Here is a 22,654-nt window from a genome sequence, read left to right on the forward strand (position 1 = left end):
ATTATAAAATTTAATGTAGCCAATTTATCAATATTTTCCTTATTTGTAAGGCTTAATAATCTTATTTTAGAAGTAAAAAGCAGAACCATTGTATAGTCTTTCTAGATCTCTTTTCTAAAAGCAAAAAGTGAGACTTGTCAGATTGTTGAGTTCAAAAAATAGTCACAACACTGCTTATGGAATTCTTTCCCTGCTTTCACTATTTGATAGCAAGGTGTCAGGCTTCTTCTGGAGCTATTTTAGAATCTTAACTCTTCACTCAATATCAGCAGTCTATGGTACTATTGTAAAACAAATAAAATAATGATATCATCATGTTTTAATCTTTCCATTACTGATTTACAAAATATGAAATTAAAAATACATATATTTTCAGTTTTGTCCCCAGAGATAAAATTCTTGAAAGTGTGAAACTGGATCCATTCCTTACTTGGTTGCATGAGGACACATTGATGAACATTGTCTCAAGTTTCAGGACTATGTATCGTCTGATTAAGAACTCATTTTCATTTGACAACAGAGAGCTCTCTGGAGTCCTGAAAGATTCATCTCACACCCATCCAAAGGAGTCTGTGGTGAACTCTGATACTGAAGATCACTTGGACTTCTTTACCATAGTGACTCAGTTTCTCTCCCAGGTTAATAATTCTGTGGGCCTCTCCAAACTCAACCAAAATCTCAGGTCTGTTCTCCGCCTCGTGAGAGAAAGTTATGTAGAGATGGCTAATATGATGGACATTCTCTTCCATTCCCCTGCTCTGACCTGCCATTCCTCCTCTCCTGTGCGCCAGCACACTGCGCTTGCTAAGCTAACTGAGTTGTCCTCTGTTGTAAATAGTTCATTCGCTCTAAGAAACAGAGAAATGCTGGAATCAGCTCTGAGGTTATTTGGTGCCATTTCCCGAGTGGGTGCAGAAAATCATGTCCTGGAGCCGGCTTTGGAAATATCTAGAACTCTGGCCATGCTGGTGAATAGCACTGCTGAACTGGGTGGTCTTGCCTCATCAGTGGACTCCATGGTGAGACTTCTCAATCTAGCCAAAAAGGTTTCCAGAAAGATGGCTACAATACTGGGAGCTCTGTCCAAGTCTAGTACAGAGGACTCCTGGAAAATCCTTGATACTTTGTATTCCATTGTGCTACAAGGTTCTCAAGATCATGTGAAGCAAATAATGACTTCGGAGAAAGTAGCTCCTTTCATATTTGAAAAGACAAAGACTTTGTTGATGCCATTTCTTGACTTGAGCTTCAGGATGATTGGAGTCACCCTTAATATGTCCCAGGACTCTGATGTTTTCAGCATGTCATCTAGCGGCATCCTTTCATATGTCAACCAATCCAAAGACTTTTCTGAGATTTGGGAAGAAATTGCTGAAAATTTAATTTCTACAAAACTCAGTTTGAGAGATTTGGAGCATCTTGTGGTGGTGATTAAAAACAGGACCCAAAATGTTTCTACCGATGCTGCTAACTTGTGGGAAGAGATTCTAGATTGCTTAGTTCCTTTAAGTAACATTACGGACCAAATGGACTTCCTGAAGTCTTATGAACTTCCTTCTACCGGTCATCCTCAGGCCCTGAGACAGGAGAGAAGTCAGGAAGTAATCCTTTTTTTAGATGGAGTGTTAACAGAGAACAGCACACAAAGAGAGACTTTCTTGAAAATGGTGATTGATCTCACCTTACAAGCTCTTTCGAGTGGCTTAAAGGAAGACAACTGGGATATTTTTAATCTCCTGTTGACATTTGCCCAGCACCCAGGTGACCTTTTAAAAACCATAGAATCAGTTGTAGAGACCTCCAGTGGAATTCAAAGTGACTCTGGAGATGAGTTAAGCCAAGATTTATTTTCCAATTTGTCGTTGATTCAGAACACCACTCGCTATCAGCTTGCAAAAGAAGTCCTGATTGGTCTCAGCAGACTAGTCTCCTCAAGAGAAGGGCCACCCCCAAATAACGCTCAGTGGGCACATTTCACACGCACTTTGTTTTACTCAGATGACAACAGGTTTCCTAAGTCAGCTACTGGTCAGAATGTTACATCAGCAACGGGTGAAGGGACCAAGGAAGAATTGATGGCAATTCTCCATGGCTACGAACCAATGTCAGACTTCCAGAAATTCCTGAAGGCATTATTTGCATTGATTGAACACTGGCAGAGAGTCCCACAAGCTGATCAAAGGTATTCTAATTTCCTGTTTTACTTAATTTTTTCCTTATTGTAGAAATCAAGAAGGATTCACATCAAACCAGAGTAAGCAGATTTTCTCAACTTCAACTTCCATCATCCTCTGAAGCTAGCATCCATCCACACAGAATGGTCCAAGTCAACCATTGCTTTCCCCATTTACCTCATTATTTGGCATCCAAGTATAATTTGGATTCATTTTTTTAAAAAAAAATTTCAAAAGCTTTGTCCTAGATCCACTTGTTTTTGACTGGATATATGCATAGTATTTGGAAGGCTAGATTGACCAGTGATTTATACACGTATCACAGTTTCTGCTGTGTGCCTCACTAATATGTATAGTCATCACATGCCTATAAAAATAACATAATGAATTGTAAAACAGTGACGAGTCAAGTGTGGCGGCACACACCTATAATCACAGCAGCCCTGGGTACCACTATTGGGCATGTAGTCATGAAGGTGGACCATCCAGTTCAGTCCCAAGATGGTGCTTGCATTTGTAACTAACCATAGGATAAAAATAGACAGCTAAGGACTCCCACCCTCCTGAAACTCAGCTCTAAATCATGATTTACCTCTAACCCTCCCATTCCCAAATGCTAGGTCAGCAGACTGGTATTGAACTCATAATCCTGCCCCAGCCTCCAAAGTGCTAGGATCACAGGTGTGTGCCACCAATCCCTGCTGGAGACTTGTTCTTCAGCGCTCCAGAGTCACCAAATACAGTTCTGACATTAGCCTATTGCTTTGGGCTGGAGGGTTTGTGCCTTTAGATGCACAGAACCCCAGGGTGCTGCCGCTGCGTCAGCTGCGACTCCTGGATGTGGCAAGGCTGACTGTCCTGTGATTCTTGCCTGTTCCCTTTTTTCTTAGCCCCATGAGGCAACTGAGAGATGTCATGTAAATAAATACTTTCTCATTTACCACTGGACAGGCTGACTTACTTCCTGTCAGTTCTGTTGCTGCAGAACTGTACTCTGAACATGATTATTGTTTTATGGCTTGGAAAGCTAACCTTACTTGGTGGAGCAGATGTCTCATTATTTCAAATTTTAAATGCTGACTTCCAAAGCCTCCTGTTTTATCTCCTCATTGTCTTTGATCCTTAAAGTATGGTGCTTGAGTGTAGTGTTCTGCTTTGGATTTGCTTCCAAACTGGAGGTAATCCTGGCCACTCCATTTTTAATCTCAGCTTTCACCCGAGATTTTCAGTTCTCCACAGTTAAAACTTCCACTACACATCTGTATACCTTCCTTTTTCTTTCTTCCTCCCCCTCATTTTTGCACAGGCTTTTGCTACACAGTGTGGGCTAGCCTTGATCTTGAGAGCCAGTCTTCTGAGTGCTGAGATTGTAGGCATGCACCTCAACATACCTATGACCCAACACGTTTAAAAATTACTATTTTAATTTTGGTTGAGCTATATTTACAGAGAACAAAGTAATGCTTTGATCCATGTATTACATATAAACAATCACGATCTAGCCTTTAAACATCGGAACATAGTTTCTCTAGCTATTTTGGGATTTAAAAGGTGTTACCATTAACTGTATCCATCTCACTGTGCTGTAGAACCTGACACTGTTTGCTCCTAATTGGGACTCTCTTGTCTCCCTAATCATCACCGTAGCCTTTAAAAGTTACTGTTCTGCTCTCAACTTCTATGATATCAACTTCATTAGGTCCCACATGAATGATAACATATGATCTGTGTTGTTTTGCCCCTAACTCATTTCACTTAACACTAGCATGTCAATCTGCTGCGCTGTTACAAAGAGCAGGAGGGCAGGCTTTGCCCTTTCAATGGTTGCCATCGTATTCTCACCCCTTCAATGGCCAACTCTTGTATCTCGAGAGAAGGGAGCAAGAAAAGAAAGCAGACATCAAGTTTATAAGGAGCAATAATCAAACGTCTGCAGAATGCAGAAAGGTTTCTAGAGGTCCAGCCTAGTGGCCTGCCCGTCTCGTTTGTTTGTGCAAAATAAACACAGTAGAGTGAGGAGACAGTTTTTGCACATGACTTAACCTTCTATGCAGCAGCCATGCTCAGAGGTGACACATCTACCCGTTAACGCCACGATCTGTTTTCCCTAAGTGCTTTTGAGATGTGTCAAGTTTTCTGGCAGCTGGAGAAGCCCTCGGAAGCTGTAGAGATGCTGCGTAGAGCGGAGAGGATGGTTCTGCGTGCGTTCATCATCTTTGCAGGTGGGATGCTTATGTAAAAAGCCCTTATAATTGCCCCGTCCCAGTTAGCACAGCTTGACTGTCAGAGAGATGCATAGATCCACTCTGAGTTCCTTTTAAAACAAAGCATAGGTTTTTTAGCCTAGCAAGTATGCCCACAGAGGTCTGGCTATCCCTTCCCAAGCTCAGTGGCCCCTGCTCTAGCCAAGTTGCATAGCCCTTCCAAACCTATACTCGCCTTTATGGTCCTCAGCTTCCCAAATTCTGGGATCACACTTTTATAATATGATATTCAGCCCGTGTGTACTGTTGTGAACATGCTCTCCCTGGTTGTAAAGGCTGGGTAAACAGAACCTGAAATGCTGGTCAGGTGTTCTTTTATTGAATGAGTGAGTGCCTGAAGAGAAGCCAGGAGCCCCCAGACACTCGTGTTGCCTGTCATAGAGCTCCTCAGTGTGCAAGCTGTTTGTGTGGGGTGTTGCTGTCCCCGAGTCTTCCTAAGCATCCAGTCTGTGAAGTGATATTTAGCTTAAACAACACCGGAAAGGACTTCTGCATACTCTGGGCTCTTATTTGGTGCAAGTGAACAGGCTGTGGGGTTGGGGAGGACATCCCAAAGAGGAGGCTAGTTTGCCATAGAAGGGGAATAAGAATACACACAGAAGTTTATCATCAGGGAGGAAGGGTCACTAGCCTCAGAGTGGATTCACTGGCCTGTGTAAGTGGCCATGGCTGGGATCCAGATGTGTGGAAGAGCATCTGTCTGCAAGTGTAAGGAGGAAGAAGTGAGACTCAGGCAGGAACTAGCCTTCTAGTACTTTTTTTTTTAAAAAAATGCAAACTCATAAAGCAATGTGATTGTTGATACTGATCAGTGGTGTTGGCTTCAGGAGGGTACTGTGGGTGAGGATGGAGGATAGATGAGAGAAGACCTTGGGGAATAAATCCTAGTGGAGGCATGCCAGCTGAATGGATGTGTCTGTGTGTGAACTGACATGTGCCCAGTGTCTGGAGGAATCTTGACATAGGCATGGTAGACATGCAACTGATGTTTCTAAAAGGACTGAGTGGATTGTTGAGTGAGTTCTGGCTGTGGAATGGGCACACTGGGGCCAGCCTTCTTCACTTGTAAGAAAAGATAATACAGCTCTATGTGCCAGAAGGCATTACTCGCCAATGTAGCTGGAAGTTTCTCTCCCGATTGCCAGTTCCTGAATAGGCACTCAGCGGCTTAATATGAATTACTCAGGATTATTATTAACTGGCTCTTACAACTTCAACTAACCCATTTCTGCTATGCTATGTATTGACACGTGGCCATGGTATTACCTCACATCTTGCTTCCCTGGAGGCTGCTGGAGCCTTCCTGACTCTGCCTCCCCCCCCCCCCCCCCGTGTATCTTTGCTTAGATTCCTCACCTGCCTCTATTCTGCCTCAAATCAGCTTCTTTATCAACCAATGGTAATAAAATACATTCACAGCATACAGAAGGGCATCCCACATCCGACCAGAGTGTCATCGGGCACAGAATTAAACTTGACTTTGCTCAGTGCCATTATGGCCACTGGTCTACTGGAAGGGGAGAGAACTTGATATCAGATAGACGGAGTTCAGGGTTTCATCCTAGTTGACGAACACTGGGCATACAGCAGGATTTATTTGAGCCTCAAAGAGGGTGAACTAATTTCTGTTTCAAAGAACAGTTGAGAAGACTAAATAGGAGGAGAATGTAAACACGTGATCTCCCTGGGGCCTTTCTGGGGACATGCATGTGGCGCCACATTCTGGCTCTCTTTCCCTGGTTCTAGCACAGGCTGAGGCTGGGGCTCCCTGCCTGCCACTGGGAAAGGCAGCCCCCAGGCTACTGAGAACAGCTCTTGGGAGAGTTGAACTAGTTCTGGTCTACTCACTGCCCTCCTCGTAGTAGGAATGTTTCTTTGAACCCAGGAATTGGCTAACCCTTTGGATTGAAACATAAAAAAGTGAGGAACAGGGGGCCAAAGTGAACACAGATGATGCAACCGAAGCCTGAAGAGTGTTTTTCAGGGGAGATCTACATTTTCATTTCCAGCTGGAGATGTCTATAAACATAGACGGCATTGCCAAACACCAAGTATTACATGTGGAATCACACAGCGTGATGCTCAATAAAATCTCACCATGCAGAGACATGCTTGGGGCTATTAAATCAAATCTCTCTCTGCTTCTTTTTCTGGCGCATAAAATTCAGCCATGTTTGAAGACGCAATTATTTTGACATTTCACAGTTGGGTAAAGTAATGAATTTGCAACGAATGGGAACACTTACCGGTACCTGGATTTCGATGTATTTTGCCATTGTGCTTCAGAGATGCTAAATTAATATAACACACGAAGTGATGTTAGAAATTAATTTTTAGTTTTTATGTTTCAGTCGGGTGTGCCTGTTATTTAAAGAGCTGCCTCACTTTCCTCATTAGGGCAGAGCTTTTTCTAGAGTAGGAGATTGGGCGGAACCGGGAGGCTCTCATCAGGGAGAGAAGGAGGTGCAATGGACCTGGACAGGAAGCTAGATCTCCTGTCACACCAGGAGTTCAGCTGTTGGAGTTGTTAATGTCGTTGTTGTCACAGGTTTAAGTTCAGCATCATTTCTTCTGTTCCTTCTGGTGTTAAATATATCAGCAGTGACCATGTTAGAGCCTGCTAAGTTCATGGAAGAGGAAAAACACTGTCACTGGGCATCCACATTATTTGTGCTCATACCACAAACTAGTGAACTTAGGAACAGAGCACATGGGTCATGCTTGAAAGAGGGGTTCAGGGTCAGGGGTGGAGAGAGCTGAGTGGGCAGAGTACTTGCTGCGAAAGCATGAGGGTCTGCGTTCAGATCTCTAGCGCTTATGTGAAGGTTGACTGGGGCTGTGGATGCTTGTAATCCTAGTGCTGGGGAGCAGGCAGCAGTGGGTGGATCTTCAGAACTTGCCAGGACTAACTCTAGTCAGTTAGCCCTACATTCAGTGAAAGCTATTATCTGAGAACAAAAAGATGGAAAACAGATAGAAAAAGATACCCAATATCCACCTGGCCTCCATGTGCACCAGCATACACAGGAACACACACACACACGCATGCTCACACATACACACATGGACATGCGCCTTTCTAGCTGAAGAGATGGGTGGAGACAATTGGGCTTGGGGAACAATGTGGAGATCTAGCGAGGGCTGGCAGACCTGGAAAGTCAGGGCAGATCTCTAATGTGTCTTTAAGGTCAGAAGAGGTACAAGCTCAGGTAGAAGGGATTGGAGTGAGGCTTTGAAGAAGCCAAGGGAGGTGGAGGAAGAGGGCATCCTAGAGGGCAGAGGATACAGGTAAGAGCTGAGCTGTTGCTAGCGTCAAGACTGCTAGATTGTCTTGTGGTGATGCCTGGAGGGTCTGCTGCGCAATGGGGACAGAGAGAGGCCAGGTGACCAGAAGCCTGGTACCCCTCCTCATAAGCACATCATTGTGATATGACTAGGAAGAAATGCAGGGCAAGGCCACCCTTTCCTTCCCCTCCCTCTTTTTATTTTCTTTCTTTGTCGGGGAGATGGCAGAAAATTCATGATCCTCCTGCCTCAGCCTCCTAGATGCTAGGATTAAGGTAGAGTACCTTCATGCTGGGATAAGGTGGAGCCTATTTGTTTTGGATGTATTCTCTTAGTGTACTGCCCAAAATACAACGTTTTAAAAGAATTTATTTATCATTATGTATTTTTTTATTTTAAGAACTTTTACTATTTGAAAAGTTAACAAGTTTAGTTATTCATAAAAAACATACTTTGTTTTCTATAGTGAGTCAGCATCTAGAAGGTACTTAGTCATGTGCTCAATGCCAGACGTATCTGAAAGCAGAGGTGAGACTCTGACACTGGGAGAGCATGCAGTAAGCTGAACTCACAGGGCCCTGGACAGCCAGAGAAGAGAAGGGCAGGGTTGGGCGGGGCAGGGCTGGGTGGGAAGAGGAAGGCAGGGTGGGGAAGGAAAAGGAAAGGTGAGGCTGAGTTTGGAGAGGTAGCTAGTTAGAGAGGAGGCAGAAGTCCCCTACAGAAGACATGGGGTGGGGGTGGGGGCATGAGGAACTTGGATTATGAGTGGTCAGGAGGTAGAGGTGGCCAGTAGCTGGAGAAGAATGTGGGGCACAGCAGGGGACTTTCCAGATTTCTGTAATTGACCGGCTCTTTTTGATCTCCAGGTAGATGATAGATTGCAGGGGTAGTTGGCATATGGTTAATACCTCCTGGGAGTCTGCTAATCTCCAGGGTGTGACCAGGTTGGGTCTGCACAGAGACCCAGAATCTAGAGCTGTTAGGAAGTAGAGTGGAGGTGTGGAGACCAAGGCAAGGGAATGCCAAGGATGTTTCCAGATATGACTGGAGAGGGGTGGAGGATGGGGAAGCCGACACATGCAATTCATGCTGCCACAAGAGCATTCTGGGAATGAAAGAGTGGAATGATTATAACCATGCTTGGACAATGGGTAAGAAATCTGTACAAACCAGAATCAATGGGTATCCTTCCCAGAGAGCGTGTGAGAAGGACCGGTAAATGGGAATTCCTCTAATAGGGGCACAGGAAACGAGACTGTGCTGGGGAGGCAGAAGCTGCAAATGATTTCTATTCAATTAATTTAGCCCAGACAGACTTTTATTTACATTTCAGACTTAAGCAGCATAGCATTAATACATAAAGAGGATATAATATTTGTACATAATGGCATGCAATTTAGCCTTTTAAAGAGTGGGTTTTTGTCATTTGCCCCAACATGGATGGACCTGCTAGACATTGTGTTAAGTGAAGAAGCCAGACACTGAAAGCTAAATATTGCAAAGTCATATATGTAAAAGCTGAAACATTGATTTAGTGAAATGGGCAGTAGAATGGTGGGGTCCAGAGCCTCCAGAGCTAGGGTGTCTGTCAGGGACAGAGATGCAGTTGGATATAAGGAACAACTTAGGACATTTTACAATCCAGTGAAGTAACTACGTTTCTACTACTGGTTTATTCCGGGAGGCCACCACAGCCAGTTGGGTGTTTCAGAACAGCTACTTGGAGGTCTCTGAACATTCTCAGCACCAAGAAATACTGAGGTAATAGCTAGTAATGTCTTAGTTACTTTTCTATTGCTGTGATAAGACACCATGACCAAGGTGACTTATAGAAGAAAGGTTATTTGGGGCTTACAGTTTCAGAGGGTTTAAGTCCAAGACCATGGCAGAGAGGATGGCAGCAGGCAGTAATGACGCTGGAGCGTAGCTAAGTGCTCACACCACAAGACACAACCACAAAGCCGAGGAAACTAACTGGGAATGCTATGATCCTTTGAAGGCTTAAAGTCAACCCCCCCCCTCCCGGTTACACACCTCCTCCAATGAGGGTACATCCCCTAACCCTCCCAAATAGTTCCACCGCTTGGGGCTAAACACTCCAACATTTGGGTCTATGGGGCCATTCTCATGCAAACCACCACAGCCGAATACCTTAATACAGTGATTTTACATTGTCTGGATGGGTGTAGAGAAAGGCAGGGTACTCTTTCAAGAGGCATACTTACTACATATACGTTAAAAACTAAAATGCTTTAAAAGGTGATGTTGCACCTTTATCTGCTCATGGATTTTGATGATTTAAGAAATATTTAGGAATTTGGATTGTTTTGAATCTTTGAAGAACTATTTCCGATATTGGATTGGTCAAGAGAGGACCGTCTATTAACATCTCCTCTTTCTTCTGGCAGAAAATCCTTCCCTGACCAAAGACATTCTGTGTGCTATGCTGAGTTGCAGGGGAGCTGGGATGAGGAACCTGATCTTACCTGTTATGCAAGGAGTCACTCTGGTACATCACAACTACCAGGTTCGTCTTCTTTTATGTGTTGTAGCATTTTGCGTTCATTATGGTCCAGGCAAGGCAGTGGGGTTACTCAGTGGTTGCAGCTTGGTCCTGAGAGCCAATGGGTCTCTGCTGTGTGGTCACAATGGGAATGAGCCCTGCAGAACTGGCAGCATGCAGAGCTTGGCTGGCAGTCAGCTACAAGAGCTGCCTGTTAAAGTCTTAGGGATTTTACAAGTGGTGACTAATCATTTGCATCATTAAATCTCAAACTATAGACACATATGATTGAATAAATATTTTAGGAGCAAAAGCAACAAGTAACAAATACTTGGAACACATAACTTTCTAGTTTTGATATGTTTTACTGCCTTTGTCCCGAGATCTTATGCATTTGTGTCATCTGTATGATGGTGGTATTTTGCTGCTGTATGCTTGCTACTGAGCAGGGCTTCTTAGCTCTGTGTTCAGTAACATCATGCTTGTAGGAAGTGGAGTGTTTACACCAGGGAACTGGCAAATGCTCTCAAACAGATTGTTGGTTCATCTATCTATCTGCCTAACTGTCTGTCATCTTTCTTCTCTCTCTCTCTCTGTCTCTTTCTCTCTCTCTCTTTCTCTCTCTCTCTCTCTCCCTCCCTCTCTTCCTCCCTTTCTTCCTTTCTTCCTTCCTTCATTTCTTTTGATCCATTCATCTATCTCATCTGCCTGTCCATCCATTCACCCATCCATTCATCCATCCATCTGCTCATTTGTCCATCTGTTCTTCTACCCACCCACCTACCCACCCACTGACCCATCTACCAGTTTATGGCTATCACTTATTTATCATCTATGTTATGGAAAGATAGTTTTTTTATTTCTTTATTTTTTATTAGCACATATTAATTGTTCATAACAATGAGTTTAATTATGACATTTATACATGTATATAATATACTTTATCATATTCACCCCCATTACCCACTCCTGGCTCCTTTCTATTCCCATTGCAAATTATTTTATTTATGCAGTGTTTTTTATTAAACTCTTTTTCATTCCCTGATTCCTCCCAGATCCTTCCCCCTTCCTTACCCAACCAACTCCATGTTCTTTTTCTCCTTTACACCCCTGCCAACCCTCTCAAAATGAAAATCTAAATGAACAAAAAGTCCAATAATGAAAAAATACCCAAACCAAACAATGGAAAATAAAAGTCACAAAACCAAAAACATGGAGTCCCTTTTGTGTTGGCCAGCTGCTCCTGGGCATAAGCCCTGCTCTGGAGTGGCATTCTGTTTGGGAAAACTGATTTTCCTTTTCCCAGCGGGTATAAATTGCAAATGGTGTATGGGTTAGGGATGAGGCTTTATGGGGCTTTATGTGTGTACTCTCCTTCTCAGTGCTGGAATTTTCTCTGTTTTGACCTTGCTCGGGTCTCATGTATGTTATCACATGTTATTACACTTATATCTGTAAGTTCCCTATATGAATCAGTCTTCTTATGTCTGAAAAATGTTGTTTCCTTGGAGTGCATGACATCCTGTTAAATCATTGGCCAAAAGGGTCCCAAACACCAGCATGCCTTCCCCTGACGAAGCCATTACCTTGGCAAGGTAGTTTTTAAATACTTGCTGTTCCATGTGGCCTTAAGTAGCTGAGACCATTGACAAATGCCAAAGATTGACAGCTGAGGAGAGCCTGCATGACAGTTTCCTTCCTCATTAACTTGAACAAATACTCAGGAATCCCACCCAGGTGCTCCAACGTATAGCGAATTAGAGTGATTTTTATATGGGGCCTATTCATATAAATTAAAGGCCAGAGTCCCTGAGAAACTGGAATAATGGCAATGTTTTTCTAGAAATAAGGTAAAGACACGGGTTTTATCTAGGGACAGTTCTGAGGGTTTACTGTTTTTGCGGTAAAGTGACCCTTTCGTCAGAATTCAGTGTTGGGTTCTCCTGGGAATCAGAGAGACATAACTGACAGGACCGTGATTGCTAGATAATACCTCAGTGATGTAGCGAGGGCCTAACAGGCTGCTCTCCTGTGAGAAAGTGGCGAGAGCTGTGGTCCCAGGGTGTGAGTCTTCACCTTCTAGAGAAAAATGTGTGTGAAAGAGAAGCCCCGAGGAGCCCACCAGATAACTGCCCTCACAGCCCTAGAGTTTTCTTTTTTGGGTTAATTTATTTAAACAGTTCCTTTAGTTTCAGGCTGTGCACACCTTTGTTTGGAAAAGGCAGACCCTCTATAATCTAAAAATTCTCAATATGTTTCAAAATCTAAAACTTGGGGTACCAGCATGACACCGTACTTAAAAATACATACACGACATACCACAGTCAAAGTACAGGTGCGCTGAAGCGCTAAATAGGATACCTTGAGACTGTGTGCATAGAGTACAGTTAGAGTAGGTTTCTAGCCTGACTGTATCTCATGATATGTAGCTGCAGTGTAGTGAGATGCCTTGTAGCTGCCGAAGGAGAAAGACGCTGAACCTTACTGGTAGGCTACAGCCTCGTGGTGATACACAGATGGAGATGTAAGAGCTGTCTAGGAATACGCCTAAGCTATTGGCCAGTGTTGTAATTAATATAGTTTCTGTGTGATTATTTGGACCTGGGCGGCCAGGAAATGAACGGGCAGTCTCCTACTACAGACATTCCACTACTCAGAAAGACCTGAATTGAAAAAACTTCTGGACTTAAGCATTATTTAGATAAGGCAAATTCAGCTGCATTACATATGGAAAAAAAACCCAAATCTCATTTTTTTGAATACTGAAAGAAATTTATGATAATAAAATGGGCAGTACAGCCCAGATTTTGAAGCAACTGACCCCAAGACATCATTCATAGTTCAAATCAGTGTGGGTGTGTTAGGCAGGAACTCTGACTGGATAAAGAGCAGATGCCCCTGCTTCGATGGTGAAAGCACACAGTTGCTTATGTCAGGATGCAAACATGCCTTAGTTTGTTTTCTATTGCTGTGATAAGCATCATGACCAAAAACAACTTAGAGGAAGAAACAATTTACTTGGCTTTATAGGGTTCATTCTCAGGGGAAACCAAGGCAGGACCCTGAACCAGAAATCATGTGGTAAAGCTGCTTCTTGCCCGGCTCCGGGTTGCATTCAGCTAGCTTTCTTATGCACTCTTGGCCTTGGATGGTAGGACTGGGCCTTCTCTGTCAATTATCAGTGAAGAAAATGCTTTAGAGACAGGCCCACAGGCCAATCTGATGGAAATAGTTCCTCAGTTGTGATTTCCTCATGGTAGGAATATCAAGTTGGCAGCCTCGAGATTAGCTACCGCAGAGGGCCAAGGGTAGTCAGTGTGTAAATCTTCGGAAATGTAAATCCTCTCCAGGTGATATCTTGGGGTTCCTCTGTGCTAGGCTGAGGTAGGCAAAGGGTTTGATGCTATGCTTAACTGTTTGAGGTCTAAGTATGCTACTGTGCGGTTTGTTTAGTACCAGCAGGGGGCTCCACTCACCAATGCACATGATCCACAAGCAGAGAACTCTGAATATCATCAGCTCTGTATCCACTCCCTCATTGTGTTCCCAGCAGCAGAAAGTAACTGCCTTGGGCTAAGTAGAAACCCAAAAATTAGGTTTTAAAAGACATTAATGCCCACAGATTTACACTGGTGGGTTGGCCAGAATCAGGGAATGTGGCTGGAATGTCAGGTTGGCTTGGGGGCTGAACACTTCCTCAAGTCTAATTCTTTGGACTCAGCAGTGCCTCCTCCTCTGCTTAGTGCCTGGGTGATACAGGCCTATTCATCCAGAGAAGGAGGGCTTGTGTGCCACCTTTGACCCATGGTGGCTCTTCACACGCTCAAAGCTGTAGATTAACAAGGTCAAGTGTCAGTTTTTATGTTCGATACTTTTTACCGGCAGCCTGGTCCATCTATACTTAAAGATATTGGAATGTGTCTTTTATCACTCCCTGCTACTGAAGAGGGCTGTCCACTTTATTTCTTTGCAATTCTTTCTACGTCAAAGTTAGTATTTTGTTAAATGTAAGAATAGCACTAGCAGTAGAAGTCTTATCTGTGCATCAGACTCATGATGAGCTGGGAGGTCTAGGCGGGCGCATACAGTGTGGAGAGGCTCCAGGAGATGAGGCGAGCTCCACCAGTGTTCTCAGAAGTGGGTCGGCGTGTCAGCCGATGCACAGTGTACCTAATATTCTTGCCGTAGCACAACATGGTGCCAGGAGAGACCTCTATGGAGGGAGGGGGCATCAGGTCTCTGACATGTTTGACAAGAGCCTCACTCTCAGGGGCAGGAGAAAGCACATCACTTGAAAGGAACATGCTAGAAATGGACAGCTATACGGCCTCGCCCTCTCAGTCTTGCAGGAGCGTGCCTGCCATTGCTGCCATTTCTCTCCTTTCTGCTCTCATGGGGACATTCTGGAAATAGCTGGGCCGCAGTACCCATGGCAGAGCAATGAGGGGGATGGGGAAGGAGGCTGCATCTGTGGGATGTCAATAGAGGACGTCTTAGTGAAGAACAGGATGAAGCTGAGTGTCCTTTTGTACCCAGCCCAAATGTGCTCTGCCGTTTCTCCGGCGAAGGTTCTGTGTGGTCCACAGTGCTGAAATCTCAACCTTCATCTCGCTGGTCTTAGTGCAGTTTTCTTTCCATTTTGCTGATTGAGTTATTTGAGTTAGCATTTCTACTAGGTTCATGTATGTTATGCAGATGGCACGATTCTTTCTTTCACATAACTGGATAATATTTTATAGTACATGTAAGGCTTTTTGGTTTTATCAGTTCATTTCCCAGCGGACCTTCAGGTCAATTCCCTGTCTTGCTCGCTGTGTATGATGCTGCAGTGAGCAGAAGAAGGTGGACCATCTCTCACATCTGCTTTCCCTTCCATTCGATACAGACCCGGACCCGGGAGCGGCGTTTGGGATCGTACAGTAGTTTTGAGGAACTCGTATATCATCTTCTCTAATGGCAGGACTACGTTACCTGCACAGGGTTTACTCCATGTCTTCAACATAATCCTTCCTTGCCTTTTAAATAATAGACAGCTTAGAAGATTTGAGGATAAAATCTCGCTGCAGATTTTACTTGCACTTCCGTGACTGGCGGTGTAGACCTCATACACCGGCTCTCCGTGCTAACCGTTTCTATGTTTCCAGGTCTGTCTGCGGCCATTTTTTCATGTTGACACTTTTTTCTTTCCTATTGAATTGTGAGTGACCCAGAGGAGTTGGAAACTGGGCTCTGGGAACCTGGTGTCAGATAACAACAGGGTGTGTCTTTCTTTCTGTCCATCTCTGCAGAGTAAGCTGTTGGTCTCTGTTCTATTACTACGCATGTGCAGAGGAAATAGGCCTGTTCCTGATGCTTCGGGACATAACCGGAGGTCTGCATTTACCTGAGAACCAACCTCAATACTGTGATCTCAGTCACCTCGTGTTTTCTAGGAAATGGAAAAGATGTGGTTCTCATCGGATCAGCTGGACTGTGAACGTCTTAGCAGAAGTCTTTCCAGCGCCTTGGAAGGCTTCAAAAGCAGCTTGGAAGATGCTTCTAGCCGCGGCTGCACGTGCCAGCAGCCCCTGGTGGGAACAGTTCAACAACACGTGCACAGGTCTGTGTAGCAGGAGCTTGTGCCCTCCCTGGTATTCTCAATCTTCAGCAAGATGTGTGCTTACGTTACCGATTTTAGATAACATTGGTGCCACATGGCTTTTCACAAATACACGTTTAAGTGTTAAAACACAAGAGCAACTTCTGTATCAGGTGAACTTTATAATGAGCAAGACCCTGGAACAGGTGTTATGATCCAGGATGTCAGTACGGTATTAAATAGAAATATGCGAGCAGTCAAATGGTTTCAAATATCTTTATATTTGATTAAAACTTTTCAGTGTGTTCTAGAAGTGTGAGACCCAAGGAGAAGGCTCTACATTCTGCAGATGACGCAGGCACAGGGAAGTGGCTATCTTTCGGTGGCTGCACTAATTCCTCAGAGACACTGTAGTCTATTTTATCTATTTCCTACATCTGCGAGAAGCCATTTATCATTCATCTTATTGCCATCGCCCTGATTCATTTGCTGGGTTGGACTGACTGACGATATATTGGAGCCCTGGTGCTGATAAAACTCACACACAGATGGTATCAGAGGACAGAGTTTGTCCATTTATCGGAGGGAACCTGTGTTATCCAGCCTGGCTCTTGGGACCGAGGCAGGGTTTTTCACTTCAGCCTTGCTTCTGCTGTTTTATCTAGTCTAATTTTAATTTTCTGTCACTTTAGGTTGATCAAAAGTCTTAAGGAGACTTGGATGGCAAAGATTCCGGTTCTGATGTTTCTTAGCAATTTCACAGTTACAGAGGGTATGTGGTTTCCAAACTTGCTCGATTGAAAATCAAATTTAGCATTTCAGCCCAGCATATTGATAAAATAAAACATAGAAAGGAAAGTTGTCAAAGGTTAAAGAAGAGGAAGCATTGAATCGAGAGGGGTTTGGAGACAGAAGAGGGTTAGGAGGGAGGAGAGGGAGGAGAAATGGTGATATGTTAATTTAAAAAACAAAGTAAAATAAAATTTGATGTTTAATTCTAATAAATTAAAACACAAAAAACAAGACTTGTGCTATATGTTACCTAAATCAAAACAAAACAAGATACCAACCGAACAGTTTAGAACATGGCTAGTCACTGGTATTCAGGCTTCAGAAAGACATTTCTAAGGTCCTGAGGTCCCAAAAGTCAGGCACAGGAAAGGAATCCTGTGTTGTCTGGATTTTTCATTGACCTTTTTTCTTGAAGACTTGATCCCATGAGTCTCTGTCCCATCCACACAGCTCCTAAAACTCACGCAGCATCCATATGGCAACATCAATATGACGTGTGACGAATTCTCACACATCCTTAGGTGATAGTTTTCTTATTTAAGGAAGTGAAGACTAGGTCCTTGGAGCATGTGATCACTATCCATTCAGAAAGAGTTCTTTCTAAAGTAAGTATCAAAACACACAGGACCCAAAGGCAACCATCGGCTAGATGATATCACATAACCAGAAGTTCTTATTGACTTAAACAAGAAGTGATGACAGATCCCCTTAGAAGAGGGAGTATTTAATTAGTGTCTACTAGAAGCTGGGCACCGGGAGGGAAACTTCTTATTTAGGTCACGGCATCAAATTTTGTTTTAAATCAATAAAACTTCTGAAGATTTACTATAAAATTTCTTTTCCTTTTGTGTATTCTTCAGATGTAAAAGTAAAGGACTTGATGAAGAACCTCAGCAAATTAACTGAGGACCTTCGTTCCTCCTTCCACATCTCAGACGAGACCATCCAGAGCATCTTGGAAGCCACCATTTCCCATTCAAAGGTACAGGACTGCTTTCCATCGAGAAGGAACCCTCCCAACTGTGGGCACCCTGACGCCTTTCTCTGTCTCCCCCCTCCTTGTTCCATGGCTGGGAGAATGCACAGACGATGTAGTTAAAAGCAGAGGAGCTTATGAGAGCAAGCAGGGACCTGTAGGATGTCAGCATCTCGTGGTATAACTTGGTCACATCTCCTTTCTTTTGGACAGAAAGGATGAGGTTTCTGGCAACATTCATTTTAGTGATTTCTAACCCTAATTTATGAAGTCCATTAAGTTTGTATATGGTTCCATACATGTCATAATTCTCAAATCCCCAAAGAAGGCTAGTTATAAATATATAATCTACCATGGCGGCGAGTCCCTGTGTACTCTGGTCATGTGGTGTGGTCATAGCGGATGCGCACTATGGGCTCAGGCTTCCCTAGCGTGGCTGAGAAGGGTTGGGTAAGGACGTGGAACGAGGAGTAGTTAAAACCCTTACACCATGTGTTATTTATCTCTTAACTTGCCAAATTGGTGGAGGGGTATTGCTTATTAGTGGAGATGGGGGCAGATGGCAACCATGTTGGCCCCAATACTACCTGAATCTTGAGCTGATTTTGTTTTAAAACACATGAATGATTCAATTGACATTGTTCAGGCTCCTATATAAATTTAATTTCATGTCAATTCCAACTAATTGGGGCTAAACACAAGCGTAGTTAGTAGACTCATTAACAGTTAATCTAAATTAAGAAAGAAGTAGATGAAAAGCTAGAAATCCAAAATGCCAACTCCAGTATCACAAAGTTACTTATCACAAGAAAGGCGGTATCTATTTTCGATAAAAAAAGTATCAATTGCATCTCATCGGATACAACATGCCCTGGAGATGTGGGGATGAAGGAGGAGGGGCACTCAACAGGGAGCGGAGCAGCGCTGACGTTTCTTCAACTAGGCAGAGCTCAGTGGGAATCGTGGCTGCTGTGGATTGAACACGGCAGTGTGGAGCATCTAACAGGAAACTGAGGCAGAGGCTGGAATATGTTTGCAGCTGTGTGAAGTGTCACGATAACCTCAGTTCGGAAGTCTTTCAAGGTTCACATCTTCTGAAGTTCCGGCCTTGCTGCCTGCTTAAAATCAAGCAGCCACCAGGTGTCGCTGATGTTCTATGGTGGGAGGGACTGTGCAGCGAGTTAGTGAATTATGCAGTGCCGATTGCAGTACAGAGGGTTTTTTCCCCCTCGGATCTATGCACATTTCCCTGCATCTCCATAAACCACTGTGGCCACCTAAATAGATGGATCCACGGGTGATTGGACAGGGACTAAACAAACGCATTCTCATTGTTCAAACACACATGCACACATGTCCAAGACATCACACGTGTCCACAGCTGCTTAGCAGGTAACACGTTGGGCTCCGTTTTCTTCTAGAGCCTCAGGTTGATGGCCACTTTTTGTCTGTTGTCCCGTCTCACTTTGTTTGTCCCTGGCTTCCTTCCCCATAGCCTCATTAGTCAGTTTACAAATTCATCACTTTGATCTCATTCCAAGCTGCGGGTGACCTACAAGGTACATTTTTTTCAGTGCTGGGCCTCTTGGGATGCTTCAATACTTGCTTTTCCTTTTGTTCACTCAAGATGACTCCATGCATCAAACATGGCTGTTAGACAATGTACCTCGGAGGCATTGCTCTGAGGAGCCAACCTTCTGTTAGAGAGCTCATTGAATACGCCATGCTGACAGTGTAAATGAAGGCAATGGAAAGCCCTGTGACATACGCGTCACACAGTGATGGGGACAGGTAACCACAGGCAACCTGACTGGGCGGGGACATTGGAGATGGAGCTAGAACACTGTGTGCCATAGTACTGGAAGTATCAAAGTGCCGAAGGAGGCAAGGGCAGGCTGGCGAGTTGATGCCTGGCTGCCTTCCCTTCCTTGCCCGGGTTCATGTGGGCAGTTCCCTCCTTTCTTGAACATTGGCACCTGCCATCAAAACCCAGCATTCCATCACTAATTGAGAAAACGCCTTCTAGCTGAATCTCATGGAAGTCTTTCCTTAGCTGTGGCTCCTTCTTTCCTCTCTGGTGACTCTGGCTTGTGTCGGGTTGACACCGGAAACCAGCCAGGGCAGCATTCAAACCACACATCAGCAGAGTCACGGGTCTAGTCCTCCTGTGACTGCATTGCTATGTGTGTGTCCTTGCTGCTCACCAAAAGACTGAGCAGGGCTCCTCCCTCCTGCTCACACTGTATCCGTACCCCAGTGCATACAGTTATTAGCGGGGCCACAGCAGAACCATGTTCTCGGCCCTGCTCTTGACCCACGCCCCTAGGGTGCAAGCTCTTGCTGACGATGGCGAGTGCTTCTCGTGGGGATCTTCACTAGGTTAGGTTTGCATCAAACAAATATCCGTATGACTGAACCCATCTGCCCTGAGTGGTCCCTGGTCTTCCTGCAGATTTCCACATAAAACATGGACGTGCGCGAAACATGTCAGAAACGCAGTGTCTTTGTCCCTGAGAGGGTGGAGTGATAAGGGGCCTGAGCAAAGCCTGCTGCACACTGTCTGGAAACAGCGGGTGTTCCTCACCGAGCAGCAGCGTTTCCTTAGCTTTATATTCCTTGCCTGCGCTACTTGATCCAAGCAGCTTTCCAACGGGAAAAGCAGGCATAATAATACATACCAAGGATAAATAGCAAAAATGGAAAACCACACAAAGGCGTGTCAATCAACCTACCCCAAGCTCCTGCCCTTGGGTGGTGTCCTGGGGTCTTGGTGGGATCTTCTTTATTTGGTAAGTGAGGTGTCAAAAATTTCAAGACCAATAGTTTTACCCTCGAGAAAATCCTAAGACATAATGCTCCGTTCTAAGAGCTGGCACTGTTGAATGATACACTGCCGAGTTGTGGGGACAGAGGCTCTCAGCAAGTATGGGATGACTCTCATGGGACCAGCTTGGGTTCCAGCCCACCCAGAGCTGGGAGCAGCTCCTTTGGAGTTGAGGGTGTGCGTCTGGATGAGCTCCACCTCCCTGCAAAGTTCTAGCCTGGAGCCGATAATTTACAGAACCGGGCAAATGTGGCAAAGAAAGCCTGGTTAGTGCCCACACCACACCCTCTGGGATCCCCGGCAGCTTCCGAGCACATCTGGAAACAGCTGTGAAGCTGTCTTGTACAGAAGAGCCTTCTGCTTAGCTACATTATTCTAATGTCCCTGTCAGGGTAGGGTTTTTTTTTTTTTAAATGAAAATAATATTAAACAATCAGATTTCATTTAAGGTGGATTCCTCTCCTTGACATGACAAGCCTCATCCAAATCATTCAGGACCTTAAGAGAAAAGCTACTGAGGTCCCCTGAACAGAAGGGGGTGCAGCCTTTGGTGCTTTTTAAACTTGAGCTTCTCTTTGGGAGCGCAGCATCTGGCCCACTACATAAATTGTTCTAGCAAGTCCCCAGAATGCCTGAGCCAACTTCTCTAAAATAAATCTTGACTGTCTTCCTTCCTTCCTTCTTTCCTTCCTTCCTTCCTTCCTTCCTTCCTTCCTTCCTTCCTTCCTTCCTTCCTTCTTGCCTTCCTGCCTTCTTTCCCTTCTTTCCTTCCTTCCTTCCTTCCTTCCTTCCTTCCTTCCTTCCTTCCTGCCTTCCTGCCTTCCTGCCTTCCTGCCTTCCTGCCTTCCTGCCTTCCTGCCTTCTTGCCTTCCTGCCTTCTTGCCTTCCTGCCTTCCCTTCCTTTCTGTTTATTCCTCTTTTTTTTACTGCATGTGTGTTTGCATGTGTGTATGTAAATTTGTGTGTGTGTCTATGTGTGTGTGTGTCTATGTGTGTGTGTGTGTGTGTATGCACACACAGGTATGTGAGATTGTGTGTGAATGGAAATATTAGCATCATTCTCTACTGTCTACATTGAGGCAACATCTTTCTTGGAAACCATAGCTTGCTGATTCAGCTACTCTGACTAGCTAGTTTAGTTTTGGGATCTCTTGTCTCTAGTCATCCCCACCCCCTGCACCCATCCTCTTGGTTCTCGGCTTATATAGGTAGGCTATTATGGCTATGTTCTGTTTAGATACTGGGGTTTGAAGAACCAAATTCCTTCTTCATGTTTGTTCGGAGCATGTTTTATCTGGCTAGCTGTCTCTTCAGATCCCCAATCCAAGTTTCCAGATGAAGTCCCCTCTCTGTGTCTCTGGCTCTTATTTTTAGTATCTCTGGGGGTCCCTGACTGATATACTGTACTGTCTCTTAATGAGTTTGTAGCGCATGGAAGCACCAAGCGAGCTTTCTTTGACTGCAAGGCTTCTTCTTTTTTAAAGTTTTAATTGATTTTTATTGAGCTCTACATTTTTCTCTGCTCCCCTCCCTACCTCTCCCCTCCCTTTCAACCATCTCCTATGGTCCCCATGCTCCCAATTTACTCAGGAGATCTTGTCTTTTTCTACTTCCCATATAGATTAGATCTGTGTATGTCTCTCTTAGGGTCCTCATTGTTGTCTAGGTTCTCTGGGATTGTGATTTGTGGGCTGGTTTTCTTTGCTTTATGTTTAAAAACCACTTATGAGTGAGTACATGTGATCATTGTCTTTCTGGGTCTGGGTTACCTCACTCAAAATGATGTTTTCTAGCTCCATCCGTTTGCCTGACTTCAAGGCTTCTTATCGTCACATGATTGGGGGTCACACAATGAATGTCACATGATTAGGGGGTCACACAATGAGTGTCAGCTCGGGGATGTTTCAGCAGCCGTACCCAGGGTCGTATAAACGTGCAATAGGGTGTCTAGTTGCTTGTGTTTTGTTTTCTTTGTAAATTTGTTAGCTCAGTGACTGAAAGAGGAGCCTCAGTGAGGAGGCCCCCGAGTCCTTGTGTCATGGAATACCAACGGCATATGAACAGACAGAGTCTGTCTTCAGGGCCTCCTTCAGCGCTTGGATGCTTTTATTTGCTAAGGAACCCGTGAAAAGCTTGGAAATCCCTTTTTCAATCTAGAAGTAAGAGAGGCAAAAATTGGCTTAAAAAATGCCAGTTTCCTACACAATAACAGCAAAGAGGGAGAGACCTAGCAAACTGAAAGCAGAGAGGAGTGAAAC

General features: G+C 44.3%; 1 protein-coding gene across 1 annotated transcript in view; it reads left to right on the plus strand.

Annotated features, from left to right (window-relative positions):
- Abca13 (ATP binding cassette subfamily A member 13) overlaps positions 1–22,654 on the plus strand; it is a 329,916-nt gene that overhangs the window by 6,695 nt on the left and 300,567 nt on the right. The window contains exons 2-7 of the mRNA XM_087909185.1: positions 377–2,182; positions 4,287–4,396; positions 10,132–10,250; positions 15,659–15,825; positions 16,497–16,576; positions 17,457–17,578. Of these exons, the coding sequence (XP_087765311.1) occupies positions 377–2,182; positions 4,287–4,396; positions 10,132–10,250; positions 15,659–15,825; positions 16,497–16,576; positions 17,457–17,578 (2,404 nt within the window). The remainder of the gene's footprint in view (positions 1–376; positions 2,183–4,286; positions 4,397–10,131; positions 10,251–15,658; positions 15,826–16,496; positions 16,577–17,456; positions 17,579–22,654) is intronic.

The sequence above is a fragment of the Myodes glareolus genome, chromosome 8 (genome assembly GCF_982192425.1).
Source record: "Myodes glareolus chromosome 8, mMyoGla1.1, whole genome shotgun sequence".
NCBI lineage: Eukaryota > Metazoa > Chordata > Mammalia > Rodentia > Cricetidae > Myodes > Myodes glareolus.